This window comes from Lethenteron reissneri, chromosome 8, assembly GCF_015708825.2.
Source record: "Lethenteron reissneri isolate LAM-NWPU_2019-01 chromosome 8, ASM1570882v1, whole genome shotgun sequence".
NCBI classification, from domain to species: Eukaryota; Metazoa; Chordata; class Hyperoartia; order Petromyzontiformes; family Petromyzontidae; genus Lethenteron; species Lethenteron reissneri.
Genome location: NC_083786.1, coordinates 5,983,802 through 6,006,604, shown reverse-complemented (window position 1 = coordinate 6,006,604; position 22,803 = coordinate 5,983,802). Strand labels below are relative to the sequence as shown.

The window sequence follows — 22,803 nt, the reverse complement described above, 5'->3', positions numbered from 1 at the left end:
AGAAGGGGAGGAGGGGGGGAGGGAGGGAGCCGCGCTCTGACGACGCTGACCCCACTGTCTCAAGGTTTTAAAAATTCATCAGACGCTGTGCGTCGGTCGGGCGCTGGGGAGAGGGGGGAGTGGGTAGATGACGTCATGGGGAAGAGCTGTCTACGGTGACGATGACCCGAATCGTTAATGGGATGAGGGCTGGGGACTGCGGGGAGAGCGAGAGGAGATGGACGGGGATGGAGAGAGGACAAGATGGGAATGGAGGGCGTGGGGGATATTGAGAGATGTAGGGGGGAGGGAGGGAGGGATGGAGTGGGGGCTGCTCCCCCCACATTGTCCCATTACCCGTGTCGTGTTACTGCTGCGACTGGATCCGCGTGGCCGCGTTGTCATGGAAATAAGGCATAAGTGACGTCTTCCCTCACGCCCGTCAACCACTCCCAAGCAGGTTCAACTCTGTGTTCGTGTGGAATCCACGCCTTTATTGATCCCATCTGCCCTCTGGCTCCATCAACATCATCAACTTCATCGTCATTAAAATCATCAAAATACCGCCATCAAAATCATTACCATCAAAAGTCATCAGCAACATATCATCATCACAATCATCAACATTATACAACCAGCATCACATGGACGAGATGTGCAATACGAGTGGGTGCTTCCGAGTCAGAAACTCCGCCGAGACTCCGAGATTTGTCTCAAATCCGCTGCGAGGTCACGGGACAATGTATGGGGTGCGAGGGCCGTGGGGTCACTGGAGCAGGCGGCGTTCCAGGGCCCCAGGGCCTCCAGTTCGCGACACCGTCTGCGCCTCAGTCTCTGATCCCATCCCCCTCGTACCTCAGTCGGGGACCTCCCAACGAGAGACGTCGCGGATCCTCGTTAGGGGCTGTATCCTCCAGGGTCGCAGAGTTCTAATTAATGAACATCAGCTACAGAGGTTCACGAGGCTCCAGATTTCAAATACCTAGAGGTCACTGACCTCCAGCGGAAATTGACCCGAGGGGTCATTGACCCAAAGGGTCACCACGATCTCGTTTCTCCAAGGTCACTGCCAGGGTGTGGGCTCACTTGCGCCATGATCTCCCCTCCAGCCCCATCTTCCCCTCCATCATGTATTCATTTATTCCTCAATTGTCCAGGATTCCTTGTGCAAGACATCATCACCAGATAACGTGTGAATATCATCATCGTTTTCATCATCATCGAGTTCTCTACGTGTGGTGTCTCCGAGCTCCATGTTCTGATGGCTTTGCTGGAGTTGGTGGATTGCTCGCAGACGGGCGTGCCCCTCGTCGTCACGTCCCATTTCTTTATCAGGGTAGCTCATCATATTCATCTCCACCACCACCGTCATCAGGGTATCCTCTCAACCATCATCATGACCGTCGCCGATGCACCTCGAGTGTCCGTGCCGCCTGGTGACGCCACGCGTGTAACCCGCTCTTTGTTCACGCGCGGCGAGGAGTCGGCGGACCCCGGTTGAGGGTTCGCGTGTGAGGGGAACCCCGCGGGGACAGCGGGGGTCTGGGACAGTTGGGGGTGAGACAGGGGAAGGGGGGGGGGGCGGTGGGGAAATGGGCTGGGGGTGAACCCCCGAGAAGCCGCATGAGGGGAGAGGGTGGGCGAGGTGGTGTTGGAGAGTTGGAGTCAAGGGGTCATTAGTCAAATTTGGGGGCTCCAGGGGTTCTTAGCGGGACCTGGTAAGGGTTGGGTGGGGGTGTGTGAGTGTGAGATGGGTCACGTGGCAGGGGGCGATAATGAGTGGGGTGTGGTGATTTTGGGGGGGGGGGGGGGGTGTAAAGGTTAAATTCAGGGCCAACGGAAGAGTGATGGGGTCGGGTACGGGAGTGATGGGGGCAGGATTAGGAGAGATGTGATTGGGTTATGGCCATGGTCAGTGTGAAGAGAGATGCGATTAAGGGGTCAATGTGACGCGAGGGGTCATGGTGGTGTTGATGGTGGGCATCAGGGATTGATGCGGTGAGTGTCGTGTGAGCGAGGGGGTGGAAGTCCTAGGGGCTCATGGGAGCATTGGGGAGCATGAATTCGGAGAGCCGTAGGAAGCTGAGATGACGGAGAGAGGGAGCAGGTGGGCGGCTCGAGAGGAGAGCTCGGAGAGGCGGGAGGGAGCAGGGGCGATAAAAGATCAGGAGAGATGAACATCAAAGGGACGCGGGGGATCAGGAAGGAGCGGAGAGGTGCAGCAGGAAGAGATTTAAATGCTCGGGGGGGGGGGGGGGTTTGGGGGGGGCTGGTCACGTGATGAGGCAGCACTGCCAGTATCGAGAGTGGATGTGCTTGGGGCGGCACGCGCGGCGCGGCCTCAGGATGGCGAGGATCGCTTCGTCAAACACGGGCTTCAGGCCCTTCTGCGTGAGCGCCGAGCACTCCAGGTAGCAATGCGCGCCGATCTGATTGGAGTGGCGGAGGGGGCACGGGGTGGGGGTGGGCAGCGGGAGATGGGGGAAGGAGGAGAGGGGGCATCACGATCTCCATTAAATATTTATACCGCACCTCCCATGCAGTACGGGGGGGCGGGGGGCAAGGGGTGGGTGGGAAGGGGGCACGGGGTGGGTGGTGGGGGGAGCACGGGGTGGGTGGTGGGGGGGGGCACGGGGTGGGTGGTGGGGGGGCACGGGGTGGGGTGGGTGGGGTGGCAGCAGGGCGCCGGGGGATGGTGGGGAGGCGAGAGGCTACAGGGGAGTGGGGGAAACAAGTGAGGACGGGGTCACATTGGGTTTGGCAAACGAGGTGAGGAATTAGGTGAGTGATAAGGGTGAGCGACAAGGCAAGGTACATGGTGCGATGAGGTGAAAGGGAGTGGTGGTTTCATGAATGTCGAGGTGAGTGTCTTGGTGAGGTGGTGAGCTCATACAAGTTGATTGACGAGGTGAGTGGTGAGTTGAATGTCGAGGTGAGATGTGAGGGCACCTCTTTGGCCATCCTCATGCCCTGCTCGTAAGGGATCGGCTTCTCCTTGATGAGGCCCAGGCGCGCGATCGTCTTGGGGTCATCACGGAGGTCAATCTACAGCGGGGCACACGGGTCACCATGGAAACCACACGGACCGCACACTCGCAACATTCGCCACGAAGTTATGGTGACTTCCCATACACCTGCTTACACACCTGGCCGCACACCACTGTCCGCACGTACACACACACCGGCCCGTACACACACACCTGCCTGTACACACACACACCTGCCTGCACATACACACCTACCTCTACATACAAAGATCCCCCATATAGTTTTAACAGACTGTAGGGGCAAGTGCTGTTAGCGAGCACCTATGAAGGCCGGAACGGTACACGAGGGGGTGGGTGGCCAGCACCACGCCCGACCGCCTTTGTCTCCCCAGTGGCGATGTTTACACTCCACACCAGGTACTCATTTGAGGCTGATTCTACCTAGGGAAGGCCCAGGACCGGTTCAGATAATCGTCACTGGTGTTTGCCATGAGCGGGAATCGAACCCGGGTCGCCAGGTTCATAGCGCAGCGCGCTAACCGCTACACTACCGCTCCCCACAACCTCTACATACACACCTCTCTGTACACACACACCCCTTCCTCTACACACACACACCTGCCCCGACACACACACACACACATGCCCCGACACACACACCTTCCTCTACACACACATACATGCCCCGACACACACACACACACACACCTTCCTCTACACACACACACCTGCCCCGACACATACACACCTTCCTCTACACACACACACCTGCCCCGACACACACACACCTTCCTCTACACACCCACACCAGCCCCGACACACACACACACACACCTTCCTTTACACACACACACCTGCCCCGACACACACACACCTTCCTCTACACACCCACACCAGCCCCGACACACACACACACACACCTTCCTCTACACACACACACACCTGCCCCGACACACACACACACCTTCCTCTACACACACACCCCTGCCCCGACAAACACACACACCTTCCTCTACACACACACACCTGCCCCGACACACACACACACACACCTTCCTCTACACACACACACCTGCCCCGACACACACACACACACCTTCCTCTACACACACACACCTGCCCCGACACACACACCTTCCTCTACACACACACCTGCCCCGACACACACACCTTCCTCTACACACACACACCTGCCCCGACACACACACACCTTCCTCTAAACACACACACCTGCCCCGACACACACACATGCAGACGCACCTGGGTGCCCACGAGCAGGAAGGGCACGCGCGGGAGACGCGCGCTCAGCTGGCGCACCCAGAGATCGCGCGCGTTGGTGAAGGAGGCCGGGTTCACCACGGAGAAGCACACGAGGAAGACGTCCGTGAGCGGGAACGAGAGCGGACGCAGTCCCTCGAAGTCCTCCTGGGCACAGCGCGATGGCTTACCGGACATGCCTTTCCAGCCATACTCACGGACATACCCTGCCAGCCATACCCACGGACATACCCTGCCAGCCATACCCACGGACATACCCTGCCAGCCATACCCACGGACATACCCTGCCAGCCATAGCCTCCCAGCCGTGCAATTTCAGCCATGCCCTGCCAGTCACGCCCTGCCAGCTATTCTCCTTACCTGTGCACTCCCAGCTATGCCCTCCCAGCCATGCCTCTGAGATGCATACTGCACCCATGCTCTCGAAGCAACGCAGCCATTAGTTATGCTCTCCCAGCCAGTCCCACTCCTTGCTTGTTCCCCAGCCCGAACCTGTCGCCTACCGCTCACCTGTCCCCCACGCGCGCTCACCTGTCCAGCGGTGTCAAAGAGTCCCAGCAGGTACTGCTCCCCCTCCACCGTCACGTTCACTGCCAGACACGCGCACCCGAGTCAGAGTCGCGCGAGGTGGCCCGTCGGGTCGAGCCGTGCTGACTCGTTGCACCCTTAGCGAGCACCTAGAGGGGCTGGTGTGGCCAGCACCACGCCCGCCCGCCCGCCTTAGCCTCTTCAGTGGCGACGTTTACAAAGCCCCAGGTACTCATTTAAGGCTGAGTCAACCGAAGGGAAGGCCAAAGACCGGTATAGATATTCGTCACTGATGTTGGTTGTGAGCCAGAATGTATCGAACGCGGGTCGCCGAGTACGTAGTGCGGTGAGCTAACCTCTACTCTACCGCTTCCCATGCACGCGTAGCCACCAATGCTTAGATACACACCCATGTACACTCCGATTTCAAAAAATTCCATCGAAACACACACCCATTGACACACACACACGTCTACATACACCCATTGACACACACACTACACCGATTGCTGCACAGACTGTTGGGACAAGAGCTGTCAGCGAGTACCTATTACATACAATGCCTACACCTACCACCGTCAGACACACACCAACACAGAAACACGCATACTACGTAGAAAGACACACATTAAATTCACCTATTCACATACGCAGCACTTCGCACGCACGCACAGCAACACAAAGACAAAGGCGCACACACACCGCTCACGCCCCACACCCACACACCTGTCCCAGGTACCTGTCCCAGGTGTCACCAGTGTCCCCCCAATCCCACCCCGGGATTTAGGCGTTGGACAAAACCTGCCCCCCACCTCCCCCCTTCACGACCCCCCCCCCCTCTGGCTGCACCACCCCGCGCGTCCGATCTCACCTGCGTAGTGGTCAAATACGGTGGGCACGTACTCCTCGGGGAACTGGTCATTGGCGTAGCTCATGAGCAGACAGGTCTTGCCCACGGCTCCGTCTCCCACCACCACGCACTTGAGCATGTCCATCGCCCGCGGCTCGCTTCCACCCTGTGTCCACCCTGCGCCCAGCTCGAGCCAGCGCGCCACCAGTGGAGCCGATGATGGTGTTCTTTGTGTGCCAAGTGTAAACTAGTCGCGCGCGTGCGCGTGTGTGTGTTTACATGTGCAGCGCGCGCGTGCTTGCGTATCTGTGTGCACGTAGCCTGGCACTAGCGCCGTGGTGATGTCATCGCTGCTGAGTGGCGAACGGTGGTTGTTGTGTGTTGTGTATCATAGCCGTGCATGTGTATATGTGTGTGAGTGTTTACATGTATAGTATTGTGTGTATGCACAGTCTGCGTATCTGTGTTTGTATACTATATAGTTAAGTGTGCATGTATGAATGTGTGTATATCTACATGCGTATGTATGTGTATACAAGTGCGTGTATGTGCGTATTAAGGTGTATGTATGCGTATGTGTATGCCCGTGTGTGTACACGTGTGAGTGTGTACACGCGTGTCTTTGTGTGTGTACACGTGTGTGTGTGTCACTATCTGTATGGCTGTGACTGTCGCGCCCCGCCCGTGCCACGCGCACACAACTGCGCGCCCCTGTCCATGGTGCTGATCCTGATATCGATCCTGATATCAATGCTGACGTTGATGATACTGATGACAACGCTACTGACAATGTTGATGCTGCTGCTGACGATGATGCTGTTGATGATAAGTATGATCTCAATACTGATAATACTGCTGCTGATAATGGTGTCAATCTCACTGAAGATGCTGCTGCTGATGATGATGATGATTGATGTTAATGTTGCTCATGATGATTTTTGATGCTCCTGCCGTCGTCTCTTCCCGTCAGAGTTCAGGAATCTCCCGCGCCGCTGAACCCGCGTCTGGGTCTCCCGTATCCCCGAATCCAACAAAAAGTCTCCCCGCGACCCTAGACCGCGCCCTGCAGCCGTGCTCCCTCCTCAGTCAAGTCCGGCCCCGGGTTCCTTCCCCAGCTTTTATCGCCAGCCCTGACCCCTCTCTCCATCCACCCCCGCCCCCCCGTTCGTGCTCCTCACTGGCCGCCCACGCTGGAGGCTCCATCGCCAGAACAATGACGTAATGGTTGGTGGCGCCCTCATGATATCAGCTGATCCACGCTCCCCCGCTCTCGCTGCCTCCGCTGCTTCTCCCCCCTCGCTCCCTCCCTTCTACCCGCTCGCCTGGGACATTACGTAATGCCACTGCGCAGTGTCTGGCTCGCTTCGTGTTCCTCCTCCGCTTCCCACTCCCACCCACATAACGGGATTCCCGTATCTCTGTTTCCCCTGACTCCCTCCACCCCACAGCCCATCCAACCGGATAGGAGCTGAGGGCTGCCCGACAGCCACTCCACCACCACCACCCCTCCTCCCCACCCACCCCTAAGGGAGGACACTGTCACCTGTGCGTGGGGTCGTGGGGGCATCCCCTGCGTGTGAAGCCAGTAAATCATGGGACCCACGGTATCACACTCCACGATGGGAGGCTGGTGCAGCATGGGAGCAGTCCAGGTGGAGCTGGGAAGATCACGGAGCGAGGACGATTGGAAGCAGTGGAGCTCTTGTGGAGCCAGTTAGAGCTAGATGGAGCTAAGTCGGAGCCTTGTGATGGCGTTGCCATTATGAGTAGAGCATGGGTGGAGCCGAGTGGACCGCGGATGGAGCTGTGTGAAGCCGGAATGGAGCCGGGTCGAGCTCGAGTGGAGTCGGGCAGGGCTTGGTGGAGCCAGGTGGAGCAGAGTTAGAGCCACGTGCAGCACGAGTGGAGCCATGGGGAGCCACGGGTGAGGGACGGTCGAAGCCGATGGAATCGTGGGTGTAGAGCATGGCTCGAGCCAGGTGGAGCACAGCTAGATCCACGCTGGAGCCGGCGTGGAACCACGCGGCAGCACAACCCCCCCCCCCCCCCGTTCATGTGCGGGGGGTGGGGGGGTTGCAAAGGTGCAGGGGAAATGAGTGGGCGCGGGTTGCGCTGGATTGAGGAGCGATATGCGAGCGGATATTAACAATGACGGAGTGGAATGGGTTTCTGGACGACATCCAACGCGGAGATGGAGCGATAGAAATCAGCTCGCGGTGTGCAGGTGCTGCTGGGCGGACCGTTGCATCGCAGGATTGTGAGAGATGGCGCTGGCTTTGGAGAAAGCCCTTCATCCAGCAGTGAATTCACCATGGCTTCTTCTTCCTAGCGTTGTTCCCGCTGTGGCACAGGGTCCGCTTTTCGGCATTGTCTTCTCCATTTGGATCGGTCCAGGGTATCTTCAGGGGATGCGTTGACCGTCTTCATGTCTTCCTTTAATCGATCCATCCATCGCTTCTTCGGACGTCCGCGTGGACGGCGGCCCTCTGGCTCAATACGCACGGCAGTCTTGGCCACTGATGACTCTTCACTTCGCATCACATGGCCGTACCACCGAAGCATTGCCTCAAGCATCTTGTCCGCAATGGGGGCCACACCAAGTCGCTTCCGAACGTCTTCGTTCATGACACGATCCCATCGAGTCAGTCCAAGGCTCCAACTGAGCATCCTCATCTCCATGGTATGGAGGGCTTGTTCGTGTACAGTTGTGGCTGGCCAGCACTCGGATCCATAGAGTGCCACCGGTCGGACGATGGTCTTGTAAATTTTTCCCTTCAGCCTATCCGGCATTTTCCGATCACAGAGGACTCCAGTGACTTGCCTCCACTTCAGCCATGCCGCATTGGCTCGTGACCTCACACCAGTCGTGATGCTTCCATCTGAGCTGATGGTGGAGCCCAGGTACTTAAAGTCCGTCACTTTCTTCAGATCTTCTCCGTCAATGATGATGGTGCCGTCGGTTTGGGGGCCACACTCCATATACTTCGTCTTTTTGATGTTGAACCTCATCCCGATTTCGTCCAAAGTTCCTTCCACATGCGCGTTTGTCTTTCCACTTCTCCTCTCTCTTCATCTGAGAGGAGGACGTCATCCGCATAGAGAATTGACCATGGCAGGGGCGTGTGCAGGTCGGCAGTGATCGTGTCCATGCACAGGATAAACAGGAGTGGTGACAGGGCCGATCCTTGGTGCACTCCAACGCTGATGGGAAATGGCGGTGATATGCCCACTGCACACCTGACTGCACTGGTGACGTTCTTGTATAGGAGTTGCACCCAATGCACGTAGGTTTCAGGGACTCCATGGGATCGAAGCGAGTGCCAGATGAGGTCGTGGGGGACCATGTCAAATGCCTTTTCAAGGTCGAGGAACGACACGTGCACAGCTGTGTTCTTCTCTCTGTGCCTCTCCAGCAGGAGCCTCGCCGCGAATATGGCGTCCGTAGTGCCACATCCTTTGACTTAGCCGCATTGGTTGGGTGATAGGGTGATGATGTTTATAATCCTCGTGTCCAAAACTCGCTCAAAGATCTTCATCGCATGACAGAGGAGCCGGATTGGCCTGTAATTCGAGCATTCTGCCACGTCCCCTTTACCCTTCCAAATTGGAACCGTCGTGCTGGTCGACCAGGCTTCTGGGACCTCACCGTTGCTCGTGATGGTGCTGAAGAGCTGGGTAAGGAGGGCAGCACCCTGCCTGCAAGGGTCGGGTGCTTCACCATGGCTAATGTAATTTATTAGAGCCGCGCTGAGACCCAAGCGCATGTCTGCACCGGTTTTTTCGTGATGTCTCGGAGCGCGATGCGCGTGCACGCGGTCGCGTCTGCGCGATCGGGGATCGAGGGTCTGTGATGAGCACAGCTGCGTGTGTGTGTGACCAAGCGTCGATACATCGATGAATATCCACGCTCGACCTAAGCGATCCGCCCTGATAATCGGTGGTGGGGCGCCGAGGTGGCGAGGAGACGGTGCGAGGAGATGACACGCAGGGTAGCGGGTTCGATCCGGGACCTTGACGAAGCGTGTTGTCTATTTAGAGTCCGCGTGGTATCGCTCCTCGTGCTGGTCACGTGGATTGTTCTCCGGTCCCCGCCGGTTGTGCCCTCCATGATCAGAAACACGCGTTACGAATATTTGGCTGAAACTGTACATTCCCACATGTGATGATATAAGCCACTTCGATCGGCTTTCGTGTGTGGCCGGGTCGCCTGCGAAAACGAGTTCATATAGTTCAGTGGGCTTTACCTGATAAATAATAAAATATTAGTTTAGTTTCATATGAACCGATGAATTTCTATTCGTTTGGGTCGTATTTAATGGGCCTCACCGTGACCCCCTCCCAGCCACTGGAGGTCGCTGCATTCACAACTGGGCTGTCTGGAATGCATCGTGACCAGGTGGCGCGGTCTGTTCGCGTGTTTGAGAGCGGTGGCGGTGTGGTTAGCGCACTATGCTACAAACCCCGAAACCTGGGTTAGATTCCTACCCACGGCTAACATCAGTGGCGAGTGATATCTGTACCGGTCCTGGGCTCTCTCCCCCTCAACCATTCACCAATCCACACTGACGAGGCGTGGTCAAGTAACACCCAACACGGCATGCGGAAGCCTTCATCTAGCAGTGGATTGACGCCTCCGATTGGCACGGTTGGCTTCGTACGTTGCGAAATAAGTACAACATGCAGTACATGTGCATTGTTATAATTTAATTTAATTACAATATATGATATTATGAAAGCCGTACCACCTGTGGTACATCTTTATAAAAGCTCCAGAGTTCAAATGATAGTCGACTTAGTCTTCCATACCCATCAATAATTATCTCTCAGTGGCCAAAAAATTCACTACCACCTTGTGGGAAGTTGGCAGTGGTTGTCATACAGGATATAGCAAACGTGATGGTATTCAGGAATCGTGGTGGGAGGTCAATGTGACCCCCTTCCCCACCCGTGACACTGTGTCCATGGAGCCGGTGCTGGAGTCACTTACCGGTGGGAGCCCTACATTAACCATTATAACTTCAGGCTCTATGCCCGAGCTCCGGATTAATTATAGAATGAGCACTCAAAGTCCCCTTCTGCTGGCTCCATACTCTGGGATTCCAGGCTCCTGACTCTAAACCTGGTCCGGGTTTTGTACACTTGATATCAGGCTACACGTTCGGGGTAACAATTTACCTTGCCACGGATTAAAAGTTCACTACCCACGCTCCAGATTCCGGGTTCCTAACACCAAACTCCATGCACTACTTTATCTGATGCAGGCTGCGGGTCTTGACTCCAGGCACCAGTTTCTATACTCCATTATTAGGCAGCGGACCTCTGGATCCAGATACAAAATTCCCGGCTCCAGGTTTCGTGTTCTCCAGTCCAGGCTGAAAACAAACAGCACGCTCCAGGTTTGGGTTTCTCCACCATAATATTCTAAATTCCAAGTTCCAGGCTTCCGAACTCGGATTCAAATCTTCAGACCCCATGTTCCAAATACCCTATTCCGGGCTCCGTTCTCCGCACTCAAGGCTCCATGTACTCCATACTCTAAACTCCGGGCTCCGGGTTTTACTTCACTCAATGCTACAAATTCAGCTCTCCGAGTGCCTTTCTGTTCACTCCAGGCTCCGGATTCCGAGCTCCTGTTTTTAGTTTCTCCACTCCAGGCTCCGAATCCCTCCCTCCGGGTTGCCCCTCCTGCTCTGGGGCTCACTCTTTGAGTTTGTGCTGGTGGAAGATGAACGCGATGATGCTGAGCGCGGCCCGTGGCCTTCTGCTGCTTCGCGGAGGTGCCAGGACCTCTTCGTCCCTCCTCTCCTCCTCATTCTCTTCCGCGGGTCCTCGGGCCCTGAGCTCGGCCGCCGACGCGGGGACCCGGGACCGCATCGCGGGGCTGCTGACCCAGGACCGCGTGGTGGTGTTCATGAAGGGGGTCCCCTCGCAGCCCATGTGCGGATTCTCCAACGCCGTGGTGCAGATCCTGCGCATGCACGGCGTGGAGGGGTACACCTCCTTCAACGTGCTGGACGACGAGGGCCTGCGGCAAGGTGCGGCACGGCGAGGGAGACCTGGGCAGGGGTTATCGAGGGGTCCCGGGGACTCGGGGTTTAGAGTTCCGTGGAGTACTGGGGGTATAGGGTACGGAGAGGTCTGTAACCTGTTGGGACTACTGGGACCTGTTGCAGGGTCCAGGCGAAGTCCGACTTTGGGGGTATCTGGGTTCCTTTTTGGTTTCGAAGTAAAGTGGTGGGGTAGGAACAGGGGGGTTGGGGGATAAAGGGGGGCTGGGGGATTTGTGAGAACATCGATTTGGGGTTTTTCGGATGTATCAGAGGTACCTGAGTATTTGGGGGGAGGGGGGGGGGGTCATTGGCATACGGGGAGGATAAGGGAACTACGGAGGAGTCCCAAGGTCCGCATGGATTTTGGGAATCCCCGAAGTCTCAGAGTCTGGTAGACCCGGGGACCCGACCCGCTTGCGGCCTACTCGTCTTGCCGGGGTATGGGCGCGCGATCCCGGCTAGTGGCGCTAGTACCACGGCCTCTCGTCGGGCTGACTCGTGTTAATGGCCGGTAGACATGTCGGTGTGTTTTGAGAGGCGAGTTTCCAGTTTAGTGTGGTTATTGTAATCCGTGATACTGTGTGCGTGTGTCTGGTTGTTGTTGTGGTTGTGGTTGTTGCCGCACGAGCTGGGTGGGAGTTATTGAAGTGTCTGGGCCGAGGCGTGGAGCCTCATGTCATCAAGGTCGTGGTTGTGTTGACGAGGACGGAGGGCTTTGTGTGCTGTGTTTAAGCGTAATTGTGTCATAGTTGTCGTGTCCTCCGGATCGTAAGACGCTCTGGAAAGTTAGACGCACACCCCAAGCTCCTGCCCGGTGTCAATAAAGTTATACAATTCTGGTCACATTGACCGGATTATGTACAATAGAAACACAATGTTTGTTCCTGGGTACCTAGTGTTATTGTTTTATTGCTTATGCCTAAGAAGTATAGAGAATGGTTATTATTCCCCACAAACTTTGCTTTTGTGACCAGGACTTTATATGAACGAAAGACACAAATGCACACCACGTTTTCTCATTGAAAATGGGTCAATTTCAAAATATCACTGTCCTGGTCACAAGCAAAGTTTGTGGGGAATAATAGCCATTGTCTGTACTTTTGAGGCATAAGCAATTATGAATTAATACTTACTAACCAGGGACAAAAAGTATTTTGTTACACAGTACAGTGTTATTAATGGAGTGGATTATAATTTTGCTTCCGTGTCTTTGTCACAAAAGCAAAGTTTGTGGGGAATAATAGACTTTCTGTACTTTTGAGGCATAAGCAATTAGGAAATAACACTTACTACCCAGGAACAATTTTTGTTTGTTACACAGTGTTGTTATAAGACGCCACTGCAACGCTTAAGGGGACAAAGCGAACACGTTTGTCACCATCAGCAGCAACCATGGTCTTTCCACTGCTGCATTAGAGCCCCCCTCCCCCACACGCCTGTTCGGGTCGTGAGGGTTCGCTACTTGACCGCCTTGCTTCTGCGAGCCGGGTGAGAGCGGGGCAATATATCTCCGAGTGTAAACTCCGGGTTGTGGAAGTGCCCATCAACATCTTTTTGGTTCTTTCGGTAAAGTCACGTAGAAGGGAAATAATAAAATAATAAAAATAAAACATAATAAAATAATTCTCCCGACGTTTCGGCCACAACGCAAGCAGCCGTCCTCAGGTGAAGAACAGGTCTGTCGGAGAGACAGCGTCTGAATGAACACCACCAGGCTTGGCAGCGTATATTTAAGCTGGGTTGGAGGGGAGTTTGCTGCCCTGCCCACTGCTGCCCCCACCGCTGCCCACAGCTGCCCACCACGGAGCTTCATCGCCTGTACTGAACGACCTGTGTTGTTGTGCAAGGTGGTCGCCCATACAATGTTTAAAGCAGATTTAAAATTGCGCTTGGTATTTTTTGATATAATCCGACCCGGATCATTTTGGTCATGGGCCCATGATTACAATAATAACAATAATATACTGTGACAGGTTATCTTCTTGGTTCTTTCGGTAAAGTCACGTAGAAGGGAAATAATAAAATAATAAAAATTAAACATAATAAAATAATTCTCACGACGTTTCGGCCACAACGCAAGCAGCCGTCCTCAGGTGAAGAACAGGTCTGTCGGAAAGACAGTGTCTGAATGAAACGTCGTGAGAATTATTTTATTATGTTTTATTTTTATTATTTTATTATTTCCCTTTTACGTGACTTTACCGAAAGAACCAAGAAGATGAATCCCTGCAGTCACGAAAGCTTTAAATCGAAAAATGTGACAGGTTACGTTAACCTGATCATGAAGAGGGCCAGCCGTCTGAAAAACACAAACTGTACTCGGTGGTGATCAATATCAGAACTGGTTGGAGGCAACCCCTGCAACCCGCACTGGCCAACGTGGTGAAGTATGGCCCAAACAACCGCCGTGGGCCGACACGGCGTGCAGCACTGGATTGGCAGTCAAGCAAGCATTGTGTTGTTGGTTGGGTTGGGGCTGTCTCTTGGTTTGCGACCTTAAGTAGTGCAAGAAGCTGCGCTAAGCCTCTCCTTCCCTTATTTGGGAGCACCACACCTCGGTTTTATATTGTTTACAGAGACAAATATGGGAGGGGAGGCCTTATTCATATTGCTGCCATCATTCTCCACAGCGAAGCGTAATTGTTTGTTGTTGATTTGAAGCTTTCGTGACTGCAGGAATCCATACTCTTTGGTTTTTTCGATAAAGTCACGTAGGTAGAAAATAAAATAAATCACGACGTTTCGGGCGCAACGCAAGCGTCCACTTGATGATGGACGCTTGTGTTGCGCCCGAAACATCGTGATTTTATTTGATTTTCTACCTACGTGACTTTACTGAAAGAACCAAAGAGTACGTAATTGTTTGTGTTTAGTGGTGCGTGGTCATTTTCTGTGGGGTAATGTTGCAATGGCCGCAGCTCGGTGGAGGTTGTGATGACCCCGTTCCTTTGAACCTGGCACACGATACAAAAATAACCAACACGCGGCATGGGATCTTCTCAAGATCAGCCTTGGGACCATCCCTCCCTCGGTTTCTGAGCAAACGTACGTAAACAAAATAAATGGGCCCCTCTTTGATTGAGATAGGTTATAATTTATAAGCGTGAAAACGCGTGCGTCGTATTAGTTTGTGAAGCAGGTGTTTATTTGTTTTTTTGTGTTTTTAATGGAAGCTATGTAATTCCTAGAGGGTTCTAATGGCTCTTACCAATATGAGACGAGCCAGCAGCAGTTGTTACAACAGCTCCGCACCCTGCTGATGAGACCGACAGAACTTAAAACCGTTCCAAGGGTTTCGCTGCTGGCAAAAATGTTGCTCAAGAAGGCTCATAGGCCGATTGCCTAAAACTATTTGTCCACAGAGACGAACTGTTGTTGGCCATTTAAAGAAAAATAATAGTATTTTAGCCACAAACGCGCTATAAAATTATCCGCAACAAAATAATGTCGTGGTCTATCGCGTCCGCTTGTGTGTGTGGATTGTGAAACGCACTTTGCCATTCTTTGTTCTGGCCTGCTGTGGCCAGCTCCTAGCCCGTCCAGCCGTGCCGTGCAACAGCTGACTGAGACCTGCTGTGTATGCTGCTGTAGCTTTAGCGCACGGTAGCCTGACGCTGTCCCGTGAGCTGCTGTTTGCGGTTGGGTGACTCGGGTCTGCCATGACCTCCCCGTTCATTTGCCGAGACAACACAGGCTTTTCACCGTTTACCGTCAGTGATGACGAACAGTACTCTAATAATATCTGCTGCAGGATGAGTATAATTGTGGCATGGCCACGTGAGGATTCCTTTGGCGCGAGGCTATATATAGTTACGCAAACACAATGAGTCCCCATTAGCCATACAAACTGTTGGGGCAGCTGCTGGTAGCGAGCGCTTTTGAACGCCGCCGGAATGGCACACACCTCTGCATTTGTCTGCCCGGTGCTGATGGTCACACTTCTTCACTCTATATAATCATTTATAGCCGAGTAATTTCATGGGAGGCCCAGAACTGCATCGGATAATTGCCAATTATGTTCGCAATAATGATACACCAAATAATATACTCGCCTTATCCACACACCAATTATAATATTTGATCTATCACACTGATGCATTACAACTCTGCTTACAACAAGTCGTGTACGATATGAGCAATGACGGGCTGTTATGTAATGATTTTACATAATGTGAAAATTGTAATAGGGGTGGGGGGTAAACTCTTTACACCCCCCACCTTTGGGGGGTTTAGCAGCGCTGCAGTGTGTAGGTCACTTCCCCATTGAATCCCTGCAACCTGAGTTCAACGATACTCTTTGGTTCTTTCGGTAGAGTCACGTAGGTAGAAAACTAAAATAAAAAATAATATATCACGACGTTTCAATCGCAACACAAGCGGTTGTCCTCAGGCACTATTATATATATTATATTATTTTTTCTTTAATTTTTCAACCTACGTGACTTTACCGAAAGAATCAAAGAGTATGGATTCCTGCAGTCACGAAAGCTTCAAATCAAGACTGGGTTCAATTCTCAAGCCATGGCAAACATGAGTGGCGAATAGGGTTGCCACCTGTCCAGGTTTCCCCAGGACATGTGTTTGAGGAGGTAGCCACTGTCTTTGAAAGCCTGTAAGTCTTCCCAGAACATTGACAGTTCCAGTTTGTGGCCGTTATGTAAAAGTACAAATATTGCATCACCCAAGACCATGCATTGGCTTGTATTTGCATCTTCTGCTTTTATGAGACATCCGTATTTCTTCTCATTATTTGTTGTCACATTTGATGTTGTTGATGGTATTAAGAGGAATTCTTCTTACTGCCCATGCGTGGACCTGTGCCCACGAGTGGTCGTCATTGATACAACTTAGTTGGTTTGATGAACAAAAGTAATGAAATAATATCCTGTATTTGTTAATATTTTTACACACACAATACAGTGGTGACCCTAGTGGCGAGTGGTGTCCAAACCTAACCTGGACGCCCCCCCCTACCCGAGTGTGCGAGTGCTGAAGTAGCAGCATTTATGACCGTGGCGCTGCGCAGTCCGGAGGAGGGAGGACATCAGTTTCCGAGAGCCGGCTCGGCCAGATGTCACAACTCGGCACGCGCCTTTCACAACGGACGAGTGCACGGCACGAATCTCGAAGTCCTCTCTGGGGACGACCGACCCCCGCCGTTTGCGACACATGGCTGGCTCCCAGCACCCCGCTCGCGCATTTACCGATAACTGATGATGGCTACTCGATACTGCCCACCGCAGCTGCTCCCTCCCATTAGTGGCCGAGCATATGGCAGGCGAGGGTATTCGTCGCCTGAGCACTGTGATGTGCCTTCCGCTTTAGGGGGGCTAGATAATTGTCATCGTCGGCCACGATCTATGCACTGTTGAGGGAAGGCCTTCCCATGCCATTGTATCACATTTACCGTGTTTTCCGGATTCTAAGGTGCTCTGAAAAGTGAGACGCACCCCAAGCTTGTGTCCAGTTTTCAATAAAACAATACCAATCTGGTCACGCACACACATAGCTACTGGATTATAAGACGTGCCCCCAACTTTTGCTTTAAAATACAGAGGCAAATGTCTCTCGTAATCCAGATAATATAGTCATCATTGAAAGCTGCGGTTTATCCACTGCTGAATAAAGGCCTTTCCACGGCGTCGCCTATTCACACGGTCCAGTACTGCTACCATCCACCTCACTTTTTCGCGTAACTGATCTCATCATCACTCCATCACTGCCATGGAATGCCAGTCGGTTACCATCACAAGAGTGTAAATGTACAGCTCTATTATCAATCCACTGCTGGATGAAAGGCCTTCTCACACTGCGTCAGTCATGGGGGTTGTTTTTTATCATACTCCACCATGCCGGTCATGTTTGGAAGCGGGGGGTGGCCCAGATCCGTTTGAGACGTCTCTCGCCACTGTTGTTAGCCATGGCCGAGAGTGTGCAACCACTGTCCCGCCGCTCCGATTCTCTTTTTGTGCATTTAATCGTTTTTATTGGTGGACGTTGCGTGCGCGGGAATGTTGTGCAACGTCTCCAGCCGCAATCACATGCGAGTCTGACGATGTGAGAGCTGGGGACTGGTTTCTCAAGTTGCGGTTTTGCTTCGGGGAGAAGCGGTTGGTTTTTCACACCTCGAAGAAAATACCTGATCCTCGAAACGAAGCGTAATTTAATTATGTTTGCATCTCGGTGAGAATCTGCCCACCCCCTGTGCAGGTTGTACTGTACGTGTTCACTTTCCTAGCCTTCGGTAGGTCGTGCCATGAAGCGAATGCATTACCCCGAACAGGACATTAACAGGGGTTGTTTTCTGTATGGACTGCCTCCTGCCATAGCAATGTGGAATTTCCTCATTGCTCAGGGGTCTGAACAGGAAGTGAACACCACCCAACACTTTGCTTGAGCAAGGAAACTGTTTTGGAATCGCGTTTAGAGTTGTGTGGAACTGGGTAAAATATTTCACCTCCAAAGCGTGGTAAAGTATGGTCAAACAATCCCCATGACTCGGACGACATGGGGAGGCCTTCATCCAGCTGTGGATTGGCAAAGGGCTATAGATTATTATAGTATTTTTTTTTACGTTCGCACATTATCGAACATGGCCAAGAATATAACATTTTGTGATAACCTTTTAAAATGCGTGGGTTATGCGTCAAGTCATCGCATAATCCACCGGTACTGATGAGCACAGCTCCGTTCTCGTGAGCGCCGTCACGAGACGGGATGACACCGCCAGCGGTCGAGACGAATGACAGTGGCAGCCAAGGGAGGGGATACGAGTACGCAGGTTTTTGTGGTTGTGCTGTGTTCCTCTGCAATGTATTTTCGGGTTCGACTGCGTTTTGTTTGGCATGATGTCCGCCGCTTTGCTTTATATGCTGTGAGTTTATTCGGGAACTAAATGTCCCAGCACATGCAGTGAAATGTTGGACGTCTTGCCGAACAATGCAATGTACAACCCGAAAACGCAGGGAAAAAGGGGCCACACACCCCCAAGAGCACATCCAGTGCAGAGATGGAGCTGTGAAATTGGCTCGCACGCAAGTGCTTGTCAGACTGCTTATTCGCAGGCCCATGAGCGATGACGATGGCTTGGAAGCCTTCATCAAACAGTGGATGGATCATGGCTGATGATGATGCTTCTTTAGCAACACGATACAACACCTGGAATGAGCAGTGGGGGGGAAGGAGGAGAGAAATTGCTCGTTTATCATTACTGCAGCCATCATCATCATCAGCCATAGTCAATCCGCTGCTGGATGAAGGCCCCCCTCCCCCCCCCCCCCATCGGCCCCAAGCCATTTCCATCTCTCACGGTAGCCTGTGTCCACGTGAAACTTGTCACACTTCGCGTGCGGAGAGCGTTGGCCGGAGAACACGACCGGCTCCGCTCGTTTGTCACACGACCAGGTTTCCGGCATGCAGCCATTTCTGCCGGTCCGAGCATTAATAATCGTTGGCCGGGGGGGGGGGGTGTGGAGGGCCAAACTCCCAGGCTAAGTGCCGTCGGGCGTTTGGAATTGAAACCGCGACACGTGGGCATGAGCTCATCCCGGTGCGTGCGGCTCATGGCCCTGGTCAGACCCCAGCGAGGGCTGGGGTGGCGGCCGCGATGGCGCTTAAGTGATTTTTAAAAATGTCTCGCACACAGAAACACGATCTGGCATGGGTGGCGCAGTGGGTTCGGGGTGCCTGGCTCGCAGTCGCAAGAGTGCGGGTTCACATTCCGGGCAGGGGTTGTTTGAGGATTGCATACGTCCCAGGGTCGACGGATTGAGTTTTTGCCTTACGGGAAGATATAAATATTGGTTGTCCTGAAGATGGACTGGCTACGATCGTCGAAATGCGGAATTTCCAGCACTGTTTGAGAGCTGTGAACAGGAGATGATGAGCATCCTTCGGTTGAGTGGGAAGCAATTTTCACTTTTAAAAAGATAAACATGTCATCATGGTAGACTTTGGTACAATCCATTTTGGAATGCGGTTGCATTTATATGCTCTTTAAATCCAAATTGTGTAACGTGTTATTAAACACACGGGTAATTACGCACACATACACACACTTATACACTCGCACAAACTATTTTTTTTATTCCACTTTAACGTTTTACAATCCAGATATTGCAATGCTGCTCTGTGATTGTTAAATACTCTGAACTCAACCTGCATGCTTGATCACCTCTTTCCACCCGTTTTATATTAAATATTGTCGATTGCACATTCGTTCCAGGTCTCCCCCGAGACGGTGTTAGTCTCTCAGCTGGTGATCAGCAACGGTCACACCTCACTGTCTGTTGTTAAAAGCACGTTTGAGAGCAACTCCCTTCTGCGTAAAATGAAAACAAACCTTTGACTCTGCATACAAATATGATCCAGCAGCATCCGTTTAAGCACTCAAAGTCCTGGACTGGTTTCAACCTTCTGGATCTCATCAGCAGTCAGGCTTGCTAAACAAATGCTGATGGGTTACCAGATGTGATTTTTTTGGATGCGTGTGTAGGGCTGCTGTGAGGCTGAAACGCGATAAGCCACGGCACAAATTGCATTGACGCAGCAGCAACAGCAGCAATAATCTTGTGTGCAGGTGCTCTGCTGATTATTACCGGAGTGGGAGAGGGGGCGGCTGTTATGAGAGGCCTTCATCCAGCAGTGGATTGACCATGCCTGAAGACTAACTGACTCTGCCACTGTTCCTCCGTTGCACCCCGCAGGCATCAAAGAGTACACCAACTGGCCCACCATCCCGCAGGTGTTCTTCAACGGGGAGTTTGTGGGCGGCTGCGACATCCTGCTGCAGATGCATCAGAACGGGGACCTGGTGGAGGAGCTCAAGAAGATCGGCATCCAATCGGCACTGCTCGATGAGGGGGAGGCCAAGAAGTAGCGCGCGTGGAGGGGGGGGCGCAAGCGCACACGCAGGAACACGCACACGCAGGCACACACACACATGCACTTATATACACGCACGCACTTATATACACGCACGCACACACGAACATGTGCACGCACAGATTTAAGCGTGTACTTGCATACGCGCACACATACACGTACGCAGCACACCTCCAGACAGAAACCCCTGTAGCATTGTTGGGGCCATGCACATATGCGCGCACGTTCACATGTACACGCACGTGCTTGCGCGGCCAGCATGGTAAGATTCGGCCCCCTCAGACATTCGGCAAATTGTTACGATCTGGGATATGAACTCTATTCGGGGTTGGTTTCTTTTTGACTAGCAACTGAGCTGTCTGCAGGAGTCGCGTGAACCCATTAACAATAGGAACCGACCAGAGATGCGATCGACTGTTACACGCACGATTCTTCTATGCATGGATCGCGAGCGTAAGAGTTGATTTTTTATTTCTAATCGATGCGTTGTTGCACACCTGAACGCCCACGCCACTGGTAGGCACATCATTACAGACGAACTCATCGGTCGATGCCTCTTGCCACTTTATACAAAGTTACGCCATGCGGACGGCGAGTGTGTAAGCGAGCATATTGGCTTGTGCAGGGCAGGTATTTGTGCTCGGAAACAGGGGCGATGGATCGTACGAACACACGGGCTTGTCTCACATTTAACCCTTGGACACCAGCAACAGCGGGTGGAGGTTATTTGACTGGCTTTGAATCTCGGATAGAAGTTGAATTTTTCCACTTTGGGAGGGGATGTGGGGGTTGTGTTGGGGATTATTAACAGGGAGAGGGCTGGTTTTAAATCACATGGACACGGATTCCCACGCGGCGCCCAGCTACCCTAGCGACAACCAAACTCCACGTCACCGGGGCAGCCCGATCGTGAAGTCTGCCCCCTAATAATTATGCTAAGTCATGTACAGTGTGTGCCCCCACCACTAATTCCTTCCCTGTATCAGGCCGATATAGCTGTATATAAACCTTAAACAGGAGCTTAATCGTGTGAGAACTCAGTGCGAGTTTTTTTTTTCTTTCCCCAATGCGAGTGTATTTGTCTCCACGATTGGGATACGTGGAATGACTTGGCTATGCGTAAATGCTTTAACCGGAATGTACCAGCGGCTACTCTCCCCTATCCCCTGCTTGCACGACGAGCACGTTCGTAATCCGGTTCACAACATCCGAGCGCGCACGCTCTGATGTTGTGAACCGGCCGACCGGTCGCGACGACGCCAGGGGACGCTCATTCGTGACGACTCCTTGCATTGCCTTGGACTAATAGCTACTCGGCCCTGTAAATGTTCAACGTTATTCATATTTTTGCTTTTGCTCCCTGCTGGCATAAACAAAAACGGTCAGTCCGTCTTCCTTTTTTCTCCAACTTGTGATGACCTCGACGGCCCAGCTGCGCTTGCAATTTCCTCGTTTTTGTAAGCGGCGTTCCCTGGACGTAGTCGCCGTGGCGGTGGGAATCTCCGCTCCATTTGGGGCACTGTGGCAGTGCAACTCGAACACATCGGAGAGCTATGCAGCGTGCCCCACAAAAAAACCACCCTACGCAGTAGACGCTGTGTGCACATCGCACGCGTCTGTTGAAGGCATCAACGGTCAACGCAGAGCAGTGTGGGTGGGGGCACTAGGGGGTGGAATTCTGAGATGTTGCACCATGCTCATGATCTGGTCCGAACCAGATTCTAATCGCCTTGCATCGTAGCACAGGGCAACACCACTTCCTGATTCCGACACACCGGCAGAGGATCTGTCGAGTACCAGTATGACACTTGGGGCCCTGGCAGAAAGCGCTTTCAGAGTCCTCGATACCTGCGACCCATGGAACATAGTGCTTGGTACACTCGAGACATTGTTTGCCCGGGGGGGAACTTTTTGAAATTAAACTAGCCCCAGCAGGGCAAGTGGTGCAGGCCCTCTGTGCAGCCGAGCTTACATCGACTTGATCCGCTGGGGCAGTGGTCCCCCTCGGCGCTGAGAGCTTTGCGTGTGACCCGACCCCTCAAGTGGATACACAGTGTAAAGCCTCGTCGATGGCTTTGGCCAGCATGGCCTTGCCCGACGGAGCTCCGCAGCAGACATTTGTCTGCTCAGACGGATTTGTTACGAGCGCAGGTCATGTTTATGTTTTACGCCACTGGAATTATTATTTTTGAATACACCTGATGAGAAATGTTTCCGAGAGGAAGTGTGTGCTGTCAACTTATTGTTT

General features: G+C 53.0%; 2 protein-coding genes across 2 annotated transcripts; one reads left to right on the top strand and one right to left on the bottom strand.

Annotated features, from left to right (window-relative positions):
• Positions 1-454: 454 nt before the first annotated feature.
• RHOJ (ras homolog family member J) lies at positions 455-6,739 on the bottom strand. The gene is made up of 5 exons (XM_061579557.1): positions 5,644-6,739; positions 4,776-4,834; positions 4,227-4,391; positions 2,929-3,024; positions 455-2,408 (listed from the first exon to the last, which is right to left on the bottom strand). The coding sequence occupies exons 1-5, from the start codon at positions 5,765-5,767 to the stop codon at positions 2,253-2,255; spliced, it is 600 nt and encodes a 199-aa protein (XP_061435541.1). The 5' UTR covers positions 5,768-6,739; the 3' UTR covers positions 455-2,252.
• Positions 6,740-11,276: 4,537 nt separating this feature from the next.
• On the top strand, positions 11,277-22,773 carry GLRX5 (glutaredoxin 5). Its single transcript, XM_061579541.1, has 2 exons — positions 11,277-11,657; positions 20,378-22,773. The coding sequence occupies exons 1-2, from the start codon at positions 11,348-11,350 to the stop codon at positions 20,548-20,550; spliced, it is 483 nt and encodes a 160-aa protein (XP_061435525.1). The 5' UTR covers positions 11,277-11,347; the 3' UTR covers positions 20,551-22,773.
• Positions 22,774-22,803: the final 30 nt, after the last annotated feature.

What these genes read in the sequence shown, in the direction of transcription:
- RHOJ (XM_061579557.1), bottom strand. Translation starts at nt 5,767, where the DNA reads ATGGACATGCTCAAGTGCGTGGTGGTGGGAGACGGAGCCGTGGGCAAG. An exon ending in TCCTGCTCGTGGGCACCCAG is followed by an intron (nt 3,025 to 4,226) that starts GTGCGTCTGCAT and finishes GCCCCGCTGTAG; the next exon opens with ATTGACCTCCGTGATGACCC. An exon ending in GCATGAGGATGGCCAAAGAG is followed by an intron (nt 2,409 to 2,928) that starts GTGCCCTCACAT and finishes CACTCCAATCAG; the next exon opens with ATCGGCGCGCATTGCTACCT.
- GLRX5 (XM_061579541.1), top strand. Translation starts at nt 11,348, where the DNA reads ATGAACGCGATGATGCTGAGCGCGGCCCGTGGCCTTCTGCTGCTTCGC. An exon ending in CGACGAGGGCCTGCGGCAAG is followed by an intron (nt 11,658 to 20,377) that starts GTGCGGCACGGC and finishes TGCACCCCGCAG; the next exon opens with GCATCAAAGAGTACACCAAC.